Source organism: Sesamum indicum, linkage group LG10, assembly GCF_000512975.1.
Source record: "Sesamum indicum cultivar Zhongzhi No. 13 linkage group LG10, S_indicum_v1.0, whole genome shotgun sequence".
NCBI lineage: Eukaryota > Viridiplantae > Streptophyta > Magnoliopsida > Lamiales > Pedaliaceae > Sesamum > Sesamum indicum.
Window position 1 is genome coordinate 1,637,901 of NC_026154.1, and position 11,268 is coordinate 1,649,168.

The 11,268-nt window shown below is 34.7% G+C and overlaps 4 protein-coding genes across 6 annotated transcripts in view; 3 read left to right on the top strand and 1 right to left on the bottom strand.

The window, feature by feature from the left end:
* Window positions 1–581, top strand: part of LOC105171556 (ethylene-responsive transcription factor RAP2-3) — a gene marked incomplete in the record, with an annotated part of 2,042 nt that extends 1,461 nt beyond the window's left edge. Inside the window, 1 exon segment of the mRNA XM_020697028.1 lies at window positions 1–581. Coding sequence (XP_020552687.1) covers window positions 1–353 — 353 coding nt within the window.
* Window positions 4,454–5,298, bottom strand: LOC105171557. Its single transcript, XM_011092709.2, has one exon. It carries the CDS (start codon window positions 5,190–5,192, stop codon window positions 4,641–4,643), a length of 552 nt encoding a protein of 183 aa, XP_011091011.1. The 5' UTR covers window positions 5,193–5,298; the 3' UTR covers window positions 4,454–4,640.
* Window positions 6,836–9,336, top strand: LOC105171558 (60S ribosomal protein L19-1). The gene is made up of 5 exons (XM_011092710.2): window positions 6,836–7,023; window positions 7,718–7,840; window positions 8,324–8,637; window positions 8,942–8,991; window positions 9,071–9,336. The coding sequence occupies exons 1-5, from the start codon at window positions 6,912–6,914 to the stop codon at window positions 9,093–9,095; spliced, it is 624 nt and encodes a 207-aa protein (XP_011091012.1). The 5' UTR covers window positions 6,836–6,911; the 3' UTR covers window positions 9,096–9,336.
* LOC105171559 (phospholipase D zeta 1-like) overlaps window positions 10,081–11,268 on the top strand; it is a 10,782-nt gene continuing 9,594 nt past the window's right edge. For 2 of the 3 annotated variants that reach the window (XM_011092711.2, XM_011092712.2), the window contains exon 1: window positions 10,081–10,492. In XM_011092711.2, coding sequence (XP_011091013.1) covers window positions 10,241–10,492 — 252 coding nt within the window. In that variant the 5' untranslated portion in view covers window positions 10,081–10,240. The remainder of the gene's footprint in view (window positions 10,493–11,268) is intronic. The other variant, XM_011092713.2, reaches the window with a different exon arrangement.

Sequence of the window (11,268 nt, forward strand, 5' to 3'; positions counted from 1 at the left end):
CCGCTAGAGCTTACGATGAAGCTGCCAAACGCATCCGCGGTGACAAGGCCAAGCTCAACTTTCGAGACGATCATCAGCCACCAACACCACCAGAGCAGCCACCACCCAAGAGGCTGTGCATCCCCAAGCCACCAGCTGAGCCATGCCCAGAAATGGATCACAGCCAGAGCCACGAGCCGTATTACCCTAGCCGATGTGAGATGATCAAGGATGAGCTATCAAGCTTGGAGAGTTTCCTAGGGCTGGAGCCTGCTACTGAACCGACTCCAGTTGGGATGGGTGAGCCTGTGGACTCGGTAGATCTTTGGATGATGGATGAATTTGCTGCAGCGCAGCAAAATGCCTTCTTCTGAAAAAGAATGGATGTATATGAGAGTGAACATGTTATGGTTTTTGCAATAAAGTTTGGAGTGTCTGTTTGAGCTTTAATGTTTGCTGCTACAGCACATATATATATTCATCTTATGTGTGAGGGTGACTTACCTGCACTTGCATGCAACTTTCTTGGGTTGTCTCTCATGTTTGTTTTGGTGCTCTTCTTACAAGGGGGCACTTTGCAATAAAACTTTCGTTTTGGTTTATTTCTATTAGTAGAGATGAAATCAAAAAAATTTATATTTACAAATATACAAGAAAATAACAAAATTATGAACCACTTCAATAGGATATAGCATCGCTGTGTGTTACTTGGATTGATAATGTTGAATAACCAAAACAGCATGCCTAGTCGTTTATCTATTTTTGTGAATAGGGTCTCGGCACAAAAGGCCAAGCCTGATTCAAATCACTGTTTTGCATCGATAACTCATCCCACCAAAATTAATGGGTTGAGTTATTGGATTGTTGGTGGCAGTTATACATATAAATAAATGGCTTGTAATTGATCTCAAATTTTTTTTATAATTCATCTAATTAACACTAATCATATCATCCATTTAGTCGAGTATCTGAAGTAAACGGGACATGAAGTGTTTGATGCGTCAACCTAGGTAGATAATAACAATTTGTGTTGCTACACAAATAATGCCAATTTCCGAAGGCCTCAAATTGTACTACCTTAGATGATTTTGTGTATAAAGAGAATCTATTAATGAATGAGGAATTCAATCAATATTTCATAATTTAATCGATTACGGTTGCTTGCAAATAAAAAATTATGTTTAAGAAATTGAAAGACGGTGCTGAAAAGAGAGTAAGTAGACAATCCTTCAGTTCATCATCAAATTAAGAATATTAATCATAGGAAGTATCAAACATAAAGAAATGTGCTTCTCTCAACTTGGACGGGACAAGGGTTGGAGAGTTTTTGCGCATCCTAGAAGTAATTGATGTACCATTCCCTTTATGGTAGGCTCCAATTATTCATGATGACCACAATTTTCGATTAATTAATCACCAATTTGTGGACAGTAAACGTAGGCACCAACACTTTTCAAAACAATACTAACTTCTCCAATGAACATTAATTATTTAATTCACAAACACATCATCTCCTGTAAAGAAACTCTTAAGAGAGAAACAAAAGAAAATAGAGATCCTTAAAAACTAATTATCTGCAAAAAGTGACATACGTTGTATATACACACACACCTAATACTGCTAAGGAAGAATGACGAAATGATGCAGGTTTCCATGACAAAGATACCCTTGTAAATTTCAAGTCACTTTTATTTCAGAAACATGCCATATAGACAGTGACCATATTAGCGAAAGTCTCATTTATGTGTACTGTAAAGTTTGGACCTTAAGGTTTGGTGGAAAAAAGGTTAGAGAGAGACTGAGAATAAACTAGGAGAACCTAGACCCCACTATACTTGCGCATTACAATCAGCATAATTATGATTCTGGAGCTCACTTAAGACTTTGAGGGGAATAGATTGAATTTAATACATGCACCACAAGCACAAATTTGACAAGAAAGAAAAGGTGTGACACAGGGTCCGGATCAGACACTAAAGATCTTGTGCATGGAGTTAGGGCTGCTCCCCCCCTTAAATTCCACATGTGACTTCCTTTGCCCCATTCCTATTTGGAGTATGTTCCAGCCACACCAGTAAAATATTTCAAAAGGTTTGGTAAGAAAGCTGAATCAATCAAACAGAATTCAACAACTCCTTTTGATTTGTCATTTCATCTGCCAAGTAAATCTAGACATGGAGTTTCAAGTTCCCAACTTTGTTCCTTAGTAAAAGCACGAAGGAAGGGAGGAGATGTTTTCCAAATAGTATTAGAGTTTTATTATTAAATTTAGAAAAGTTTAAACTATATCTCTATCAAACGCTCAGTTTTCAACTTATTCTAACATCTAAATTTATTTTCCAAAATCCTCCACTTTTGCTTCTTAACTATGTCTTCAATATCTTCTAAAATTCATCACTTTTTCCAAACACAAGATATCTCAGACAAGCTCCATAGATCTACTTATATATTATCAGCTAAAAGAAGGCTTCGTTGCAGGCCCATTGTCAAATCTCAACACTTAATAGAATAAAGCTAATAAAAGCAACTCACAACTAGATCTTAATTCTAAACAATCATGAGGAACAACTAAATCTTAATTTCTGAACAATCATGAGAAACACCTGCTAGTTCATAGGCAAAGTCTACTTAGTAATACAGTAACAACAGCCGAACAATTAAGACAGTGATAACATGGCATCTCAAAGTAAGGTGAGGAAAGAAGGAAATCTAGTGACAAGTTGAAACCTCTGAAAAATACCACGAAATATCACATTAAACAACACATGTATGTAAGGTAAGCAACTTGATTTATGTGTACAAAGTAAATTGAAAAATAAGTACTCTTAGTTGATTAACAAATCCTAGTTGGAACTAGGCTACAATAGGGGATTAATATTTAAATTATTAATGTGACAAATAAGGGGAAGATGCATGAACCCTGAAATGGTGCAGCAATTTGCAATCTAAGTGGGGCCTTATGCAGGAACCAAACGCCCTTATCCTTTGATCTACTTAATTAATTTCCTAATTTAGTGGGTGATCTAATCAAAATTATTCTCAAGTGCTGGAGGTAATCTTGGTGGAAAGTCATTCATATGCCAATCAATCAACCAAATCTAATCAAAATCTAGCAGCAGACATACGGACAATGATTTGCTCAAGACATCTTAAGAATTCCTTCTATACCCCTTAGTGCAGATATATTACTAGTTTGGTTCTTCAACTCTTAGATATATCTACATTCCTTAAGGTCTAAAACCAAAAGCCGCACCAATTAACCACTGTAATCTACTTGCCACCGCAAAGTCCTATGAATTTAACCGCACAGCAACATGTTACATCATGAAGAGCAAATAGGAATAGAAGTAAAAAATATTCTTACGTTGGCCATATTAATAATTAATCATATTCAAGGAATAGGATAATAACTTATTACCATTAGTACTGTGGACCCAGTTCATTATTACATAATTACTCAACATTACCCAAAAAAATAAAAAATAATTATAGAAAGAAGATTATCCAGATTGCAATTAGAATACAAGTAAATATATGAAAGTTTTCTTTGAGCTCTAGCTTATAAAGGACTACTAAGCATCGACACAATTGCCAAAAAAAAAAAAAAAAAAGAGCCTCAAGGCCGTTTATTTTCTAATTACAGCTAAAGAATTAAAGCCAAATCCATTAAGGCACAAGCCTCCACTCTATATATGTGTCTATGTATATATATGTGTGTGTGTGTGTGTGTGGGCAAGCATTTGCATAATTCTGCTTCTTAGCAGTTTGCTTCTATTACTTAGAATTAGAAAAGCAGACAATTTAAATATAAATTCCAAGGAGGATATGTGAGACACGTGGAAGAGACATTCGGTTAATCTAAACCATTACCAATTCGTCCAAAGTCAATTTACCGGATAAAATCCTTAGGAATCCATAAACACCACTATGATTTCTCAAATCCTAATTCATCTCAACAAACAATTGGTTGTGGTACAAAGTCCAATTTATAGCTGGATGGACCAAATAGCTTAATATTCTCCATCCTGCCATTTCAACTACCTATGCATGAACCACAAACAAATCAGAAGATTAAGATCCAAAGAAAAGTACAAGGGATGACAACAACATGATAACAAAGTCAATAACATAACTGACTCTACTTCATTGATACATCCATGACCAACATATCAAGGGTCCTCTCCTGTCACAAACATCCTTATGATCGGTTTGGACACAGAAACTGGGGTCATATATTTGGAATTGATGAAATGTCTTCATAAATTTATTCAAACGGTGTTAGCTCAAACTCTGAGGCTTCAATTCTCTCGCGAAAATGTGCTATGTTGAACCACAAAATTAGGCTCATCCACATGTCTCCTTTGCATACCACATATGAATGGGGGCATAGGCAGGAGATAGCATCTCAATTTAAGCCTTCTTAGAGCATAAATAAAATTAATCCGCACCCACTATGAAAAGACAGCAGAGCATGTAATGGAAATGCATCCCATCATAATGAAATTGACGAGGTTCTATATATACAACAATATAATTACATAATCTACCGATTCAATCATGTGATATATACATCATTATTTACATCAATGACCAAGCTAAAACACAGAAAGTAACCCCTTAACTTTGATGACTTATTATTCATGGAAATCAATCTTTACCATTCAGCAGACTGGAGTCAATCTCATTGGAACCTTTTCTCGATCACCAAACCCATCCGCAACAATCCTCACCACCTTTTTGAAAGCGAAATGCAAGCAATTTGACATTGCAATCCAACATAAAATTTCATAAACGAAATCAAAAGCCGGATCAGATATTGAATTGTCCGAAAATTCTTCCCAATTTGCTCCTCCATGCCCACCAAAATTCCACCCCTTACCCCCACCGCCACCCCCAAAATATCCATCACCATTGTTATAATCCCCTCCGTCACTAAAAACAAAAAACCCACTCTCTTCACCGTCGTTATCGAGTACGATTTTCCGCCGAACGCGGCGCGCTTTGCGGGTGCGTGGCTTCGTCAGAGTCCTCGTTGGCGGAGATGATGCGGCAGAGATGTGGAACGGGGACGACGTTTGTGGCGGCTGATCCGATGAAGTGTCGGTGAGAGAAAGAACGTCGTGCGGGCGATTGAGGATAAATTTTGAGAAGCCCAAAGACTGCGTTGAGCAAGCGATAGACGATATTGCGTCGGAAATGACAGAGATTTCCATTAAATCTTACGGAATTAGAGATTTAGGGTTAGGGATTGATGATGGGTGGAGAAATTAGGGAAGATTTTTCTAAAACACAACGAATTTGAGGTTTGAAATTGTGGAAGGAAACTTCTTGTTCTTATTTAAAGTTGCCGGTAAAATGGGCTTCAAGTTGGGTTAGTTTGCCAGCACCAGTGCCAGCCCAACTCACTCAAAATTTGGGCCTGCCTTCTTTAGTAAATTAAAAAGGATAACTTTAAATTGAATTATTATAATTTTAGGTAAAGTAGTCAAAACGTAAGTTCAATTTATAATATTTAAAAAATAAATCCTCCACACTCATATATAGTGATTAATGATATCGTTGTACTATTTTTTTTTTAAAATAAAATATATTATCAACTTATAAGATAATTAACTTATTCAACTTTTTAAAATTTATATTAATTGATGAATTGGTTTTCTTTTCTGTCTTTTTTTCTTTTTCTGATATAATATATTAATTTATATATTTATATATTCTAAAGTGTAAAAAATTATTTATTATATGTCGCAATAACGATGTATTAGCATATAAATTGTCGTTTCTAACACTGCCACACCAATTTTTATATATGATATTTATACTCCTAATTATATTATTTTAAAATTTAATTATAATTACCTTTTTTATATATATAAAAACAACTTCACGTTATTTTAATAATATATTTTTATTTTTTTAATATAATTTATTGGTTTATATATTTTAATTTTATTTGTAATATAATTCAAACGTAAAATATTATTTATTATATATAGTGTGCCATGACACCTGGTATTAATATATAAAAAATAATATCTTTCTCACTCATAAGCAATTGTTTTAAACTCTATTTTCTTTTTTGTTGTTGTTTTTGTTATTGTTGTGTCAATAATGCATATAAATTAGATTTGTTTTCTTTCTGTTTTTGGGGGAGGGGGTTAAACTAGCCGTTGTGGAAATCGTTTCTGCATGCATATAATAAATAAATTATAACAATCTCTCATGAGGTTTAGCATAATTACAAATACCCTTTATTATTTAAAAAATTGCCAATACCCCCTTAATTTTTAACGGCTTACTAACAATTAGTCCAATTAACTAGGGTTTCATCCATTTTTTTGGTAAATTGATAAAAATGCTCTTGTGGATTAAAAAATATAATTTTATTTATTTTTAATTTTTTATCGATTAAGTGAATAATTTTTTTTATAGTTTTAAAATTTTTTTCATCTACTCATTTTGATTTTTTATAAGTTTTTATTTAAAAAAAATAAAAAATACTATAAGGTATCCAATGATTACATATTTCATCAAACATCACGGGTATTCATAATTTTTTAAATATAAAGAGGTATTCGTAATTATATCGAATCTCAAGGGATGTTGTAATTTATCTTATAAATTATCTATATGTATTGCATATTTATAGAAATTACTCATAATAATTAAATTAATGATTGTTTGTGTAGTAATATTAATATTTTAAAAAAATATATATTATTTTTTTAAAAAGAAAGATGATTTTTATAAATAATATTGACATATTTGATAGGTTTATGTATAATCAATAAAAAAAATAAGAATTATCTTTTTTGTAACTAGACCGGGCCGGCGTATACAAACCCTAGCGTAAAGTCGCGGTTCCTACACCACATATAAGCTGCCATCGTTTTCGTCTCCGAGGTGGAGGAAGACAGAAGTGGAGCCGAGGCATGGTGTCGCTGAAGCTCCAAAAGCGGCTCTCCGCCAGCGTCCTCGCCTGCGGCAAAGGCAAAGTGTGGCTCGACCCTAATGAAGGCAGCGAAATCTCCATGGCCAACTCACGTAAGCTACTTTCTCACAAACTCCCAGTCTCTCCCACTTATGTGTATAATTATGTGTGTGTGAGATATACTTTGTTGCAATTGTGTAACTCTTTTGTTTACGTAATTCAGCGGTAGTGTCTTGCAAATTGACAAAGGATGAAAAGGAAGAGCCGCATTTGTGATATCTTGGTGGTCGTTTTTATTTGTAATTGGTTGTTTTGTGTTATACATGGCTGCCACAAATTGAATTTCCTCTTGATGATGTTTTTGAGTGTATTGGCACTCACTTTCTGAATATGGTGACTGATTAGTGATAATGAGAAGAAAATTCCAAATATGATGATACTTACTTTTGCTCGGCTATGAAGCTTAATTACAGATGTGTTGTAATATAGCTTTCTTGGCTGTTACTCAGTTTGTGCTTGCTAGTGCAGAATGCTGGTTTGGATGGCTTTTGGGTGTGATTGTTCAATATTTCAGTTCTAAGCATAATCTTCCTGCTTTTCATATTCTCTTCTAGTTTGCTTGCTATTATATTTCTTCAAAAGAATGTGTTAAAGAATTCACAGGTGTTGATTATGGTGTAAATTCAAGAGATAACCGTCACTGTCTGTTGTCCTCTCTAAGTGTTTGCTTCAAAAGCAACTTAACATCCATTAATTCTATAGAGGTGATTTTATGTGATACAGCTTTGTGAAATTGTCTGGATGCAGGTCAAAATATAAGGAAGCTGATCAAGGATGGTTTCATAATCAGGAAACCCACTAAAATTCACTCTCGATCTCGTGCTCGTAGAATGAAGGAGGCCAAGAGAAAGGGTCGTCACTCAGGATACGGTCTGCCTCATTAACTATACCCTCAAATTGAGAGCATCTTGTCTGGTTGTCTTAAAATTATAAACATGTTGTAGTGTTTTTGTGGCATTACTTGTATTTTTTCTTATTTTTTGGTAAAAGCACTTTATTTTTCAGAATTTTCCATTGTCTCCAATAGTCAAATGTTTATGCAGTAACTTTTGCTTCTTTTTATAGTCTTTTCAGCCTGGTGCTTGTCTAGCCCTATCATTCAAGCTGGATTACTGAGACCTTTGTCTGTAAAATCGATGTTTATGCTCTTATCATCTTAAATTGGAGACTTGTTATCACTGCAACGTGGCAATAGAATTCATTGGGGACTTAGCTTTACAAACTTGCTTAGAAATACCAGCTTCTCCATATTATTTTCTGGCTCAAATATATTTTATCTGGCTATTGGCACTTGCTGTTTTTCATTCTCTCTTTTTTTAAAATGAATATATTAACAATAATATCAACATTCAGGTAAGCGGAAGGGTACTAGGGAGGCTAGATTGCCTACTAAAGTTCTTTGGATGAGGAGAATGCGTGTCTTAAGGCGTTTGCTCCGTAAATACCGAGAATCAAAGAAAATTGACAAGCATATGTACCATGATATGTACATGAAGGTGAAAGGTAATGTCTTCAAGAACAAGAGAGTGCTTATGGAGAGCATCCACAAGTCCAAGGCTGAAAAGGCAAGAGAGAAGACACTTTCAGATCAGTTTGAAGCAAGACGTGCTAAGAACAAGGCGAGCAGAGAGAGAAGGATAGCTAGAAGGGAGGAACGGTTGGCTCAGGTACACACTCGAACTTGTTATTTGAACCTTTTGATTTTGAAGGCTGTGAAATGTGCCAGTATATTCAGTGATTTGAGTTCCATTTCTGGATCGCGAAACATGTATCTCTCTGGAAATGTTAGAATAGTAGGAAAACATAAAACAGTCTTGAATAATCAAGTTTGAATTAATGTGAACGGCAGGTCCTTAAAATGAGATTAAGTATGCCCCCACTTCATGACCTATTACCAGACACGTCTGCAGTGTAGAATTCCTTGTTTGGCATTTATGTATGCCCGTCTCAATTATTTTTGTGATGGGACAGGGACCTGCGGAGAAAGCACCAGCAGCTACACCTGCGTCTCAATCTGCTGGGTAAATAATGTTACTACTTTTCCGCTAATTGTAACACATGAAACAGAAATGTGACGGCAAATTTTGTTGGATCATTCAGGGTAACCAAGAAAGCCAAGAAGTGAAAGCTATCAGGACAAAGGTGAAGACAAACATGACAAAAGAATGATTTTGGTTTCCTATGGTGTACGCACTTTGTATTCCTGCGAGCTAAGCAGCAAAATTTTGCCAAATATTTAATACTTGCTCCATTTGTTAATTTGTGGTTTTAGACTTTGAGAGTGGATTCTTGAACTGTCGTCTATGAACTTTTTGCCTCAAGGGGTTGAAAGAAAGCCAATAATTCATTGTTCTGCTTTCAAGAAATCTATCTGGCAGAATATTTTAAACTGTGCCGATATCATCCCGGCGACTTCACTTTGCTGTCATCTCACTAATTGCATAATTAAAATTAAGAAAATATATTAATTTTATTAGATTTGAGCCTGCGATGCTCTGATGTGATATTAGACTTTACCATTTATTATGGTTTAATAACATTTGAACAAGATTAAAGTTGTAAAAATGTAATTATGTGAAGCAAACACATGGTTTGGACTTTGAATAATTAATTCTGTTTAAATAAGTTAAGCTTGTTAGATATTCAATTTGATATTAATAGCTAAATTTATAAGATTATAAGACAAATGTGTTTTGTTCAAACACAATAGTGCAGTCAGTTGTTTGTTCGACTTAATTGGATTTATTTTCAGTGTATAATTGAGAGATTGTATTGATAATTTTGTTCTTAAAATATAATTAAATATTATTTAAAAGGTAGGGATGGAGAAATTTCATTATCTAAATTAGAGAGAAATATCTAAAGGGATAATTATACGTTCTTTCCTTAGGTTTTGTGTAATTATACGTAAATATTATTTGATTTAAAAAATTATATATAGCACTTTTTATGTTCATTTTCGTCAAACAAATAAATTTTAAATTAGTCAAAATTTACTAATCTATTAAATTAATAAAAAAAAAGTAAAAAGAAATTAATATTCACGTATTGGTTTTATTAGAAAGGACAAAGAGTGGGAACTGCCGAGTACAAATCGAATAAGTAACATGTCGTTGAGGTACTTATAAATACCAAAATCGAATTCCATTCGTCATCTTTCCTTCTCCAAATGCTCCCTCTCTGCACAATCTCTATTGGATCTCACATACCTATGCAATCTTGATTGGTTTATTTTTTCCCCCTTTTTTGTTAAGCTTAATTTATATGTAAATGGCGTCAGCGGAGCAATTCATGGGCCGAGGGGCTAAGTACGTGCAAATGCAACCGGAGGCACGGCCCCGGGGCTCGCCGTCGACGAGGTCAACATACTTCTCGTTTCATCAGCAGAATTTTCCGGAAGCTGACCGTCCTCGGATTTTTGACGAGTTGCCGGTAGCTACTATCGTTCAAATTTCGCGGCCCGATGCCGCGGATATTAGCCCCATGATGCTCACTTACACGATTGAATTCCAATACAAAGAGGTGCGTGCTGTCGTTTTTTGATGTTTGCGATCTGTTGTTTTTTCTGATGTGTCCATTTCTGAGAATTTAATGAGTTTTTCTTGGTGGAACTTTAGCTCGTCAGGAATATTTGAGGGTGTTTACTTAAATGTTAAATTTCTGTCCAACAGGATGGTGCCTCACGGTTTTTCCTTATTTTGGACTTTCACGTTTTGTAGCAAAAATTCTGGGAAGTCATGCGAGGTTGTATTTAGAAGTTACCGAATTAAGGTTTTAAAAGGAAATTTTATTTTTGTGGTCAACTGCTTGGAATGAATTTTAAACTGACGAACAGATAAGACGGATGTGCTTTTTCACCTTCAATCTAACCATGTTTATGAAAAACGAACTGCAAATTTTTGGAGAGATCAAGGCTCTTCTTGGATGTTCCTAATTGGAGTTTCATCAACACTCTGTTTGGAGCATATTGTTGAAGAAAGTGAAAAAGGAAAAGTAAAATCAGTAAATACTATAGTTCCCTTATTTTCCTTTAGGAACAGATCAATTGCTACAACTTCTTGGATGCAGTCTATTCCTCTTAAAATAAGATTTACAGAATGATAAATTAATGTCTCTAGCAATTAACTTTCGACTGGCATTTCTTTGTGTCTTTCTTTAGACGAGGAGAAAGGTTTTCCTTAGAGCTTTCTTTGCTGAGCTGGCCGTCCGAATTAAGATACAAGTTTATGGTTGTCCCTTTATTACTTTTATTAAAGAATATGAAAGGTGCAGGAAGATAGGAGGTTTCCAGATACTGT

What these genes read in the sequence shown, in the direction of transcription:
- LOC105171557 (XM_011092709.2), bottom strand. Translation starts at nt 5,192, where the DNA reads ATGGAAATCTCTGTCATTTCCGACGCAATATCGTCTATCGCTTGCTCA.
- LOC105171558 (XM_011092710.2), top strand. Translation starts at nt 6,912, where the DNA reads ATGGTGTCGCTGAAGCTCCAAAAGCGGCTCTCCGCCAGCGTCCTCGCC. An exon ending in GGGTCGTCACTCAGGATACG is followed by an intron (nt 7,841 to 8,323) that starts GTCTGCCTCATT and finishes ATCAACATTCAG; the next exon opens with GTAAGCGGAAGGGTACTAGG. An exon ending in GGGAGGAACGGTTGGCTCAG is followed by an intron (nt 8,638 to 8,941) that starts GTACACACTCGA and finishes GTGATGGGACAG; the next exon opens with GGACCTGCGGAGAAAGCACC.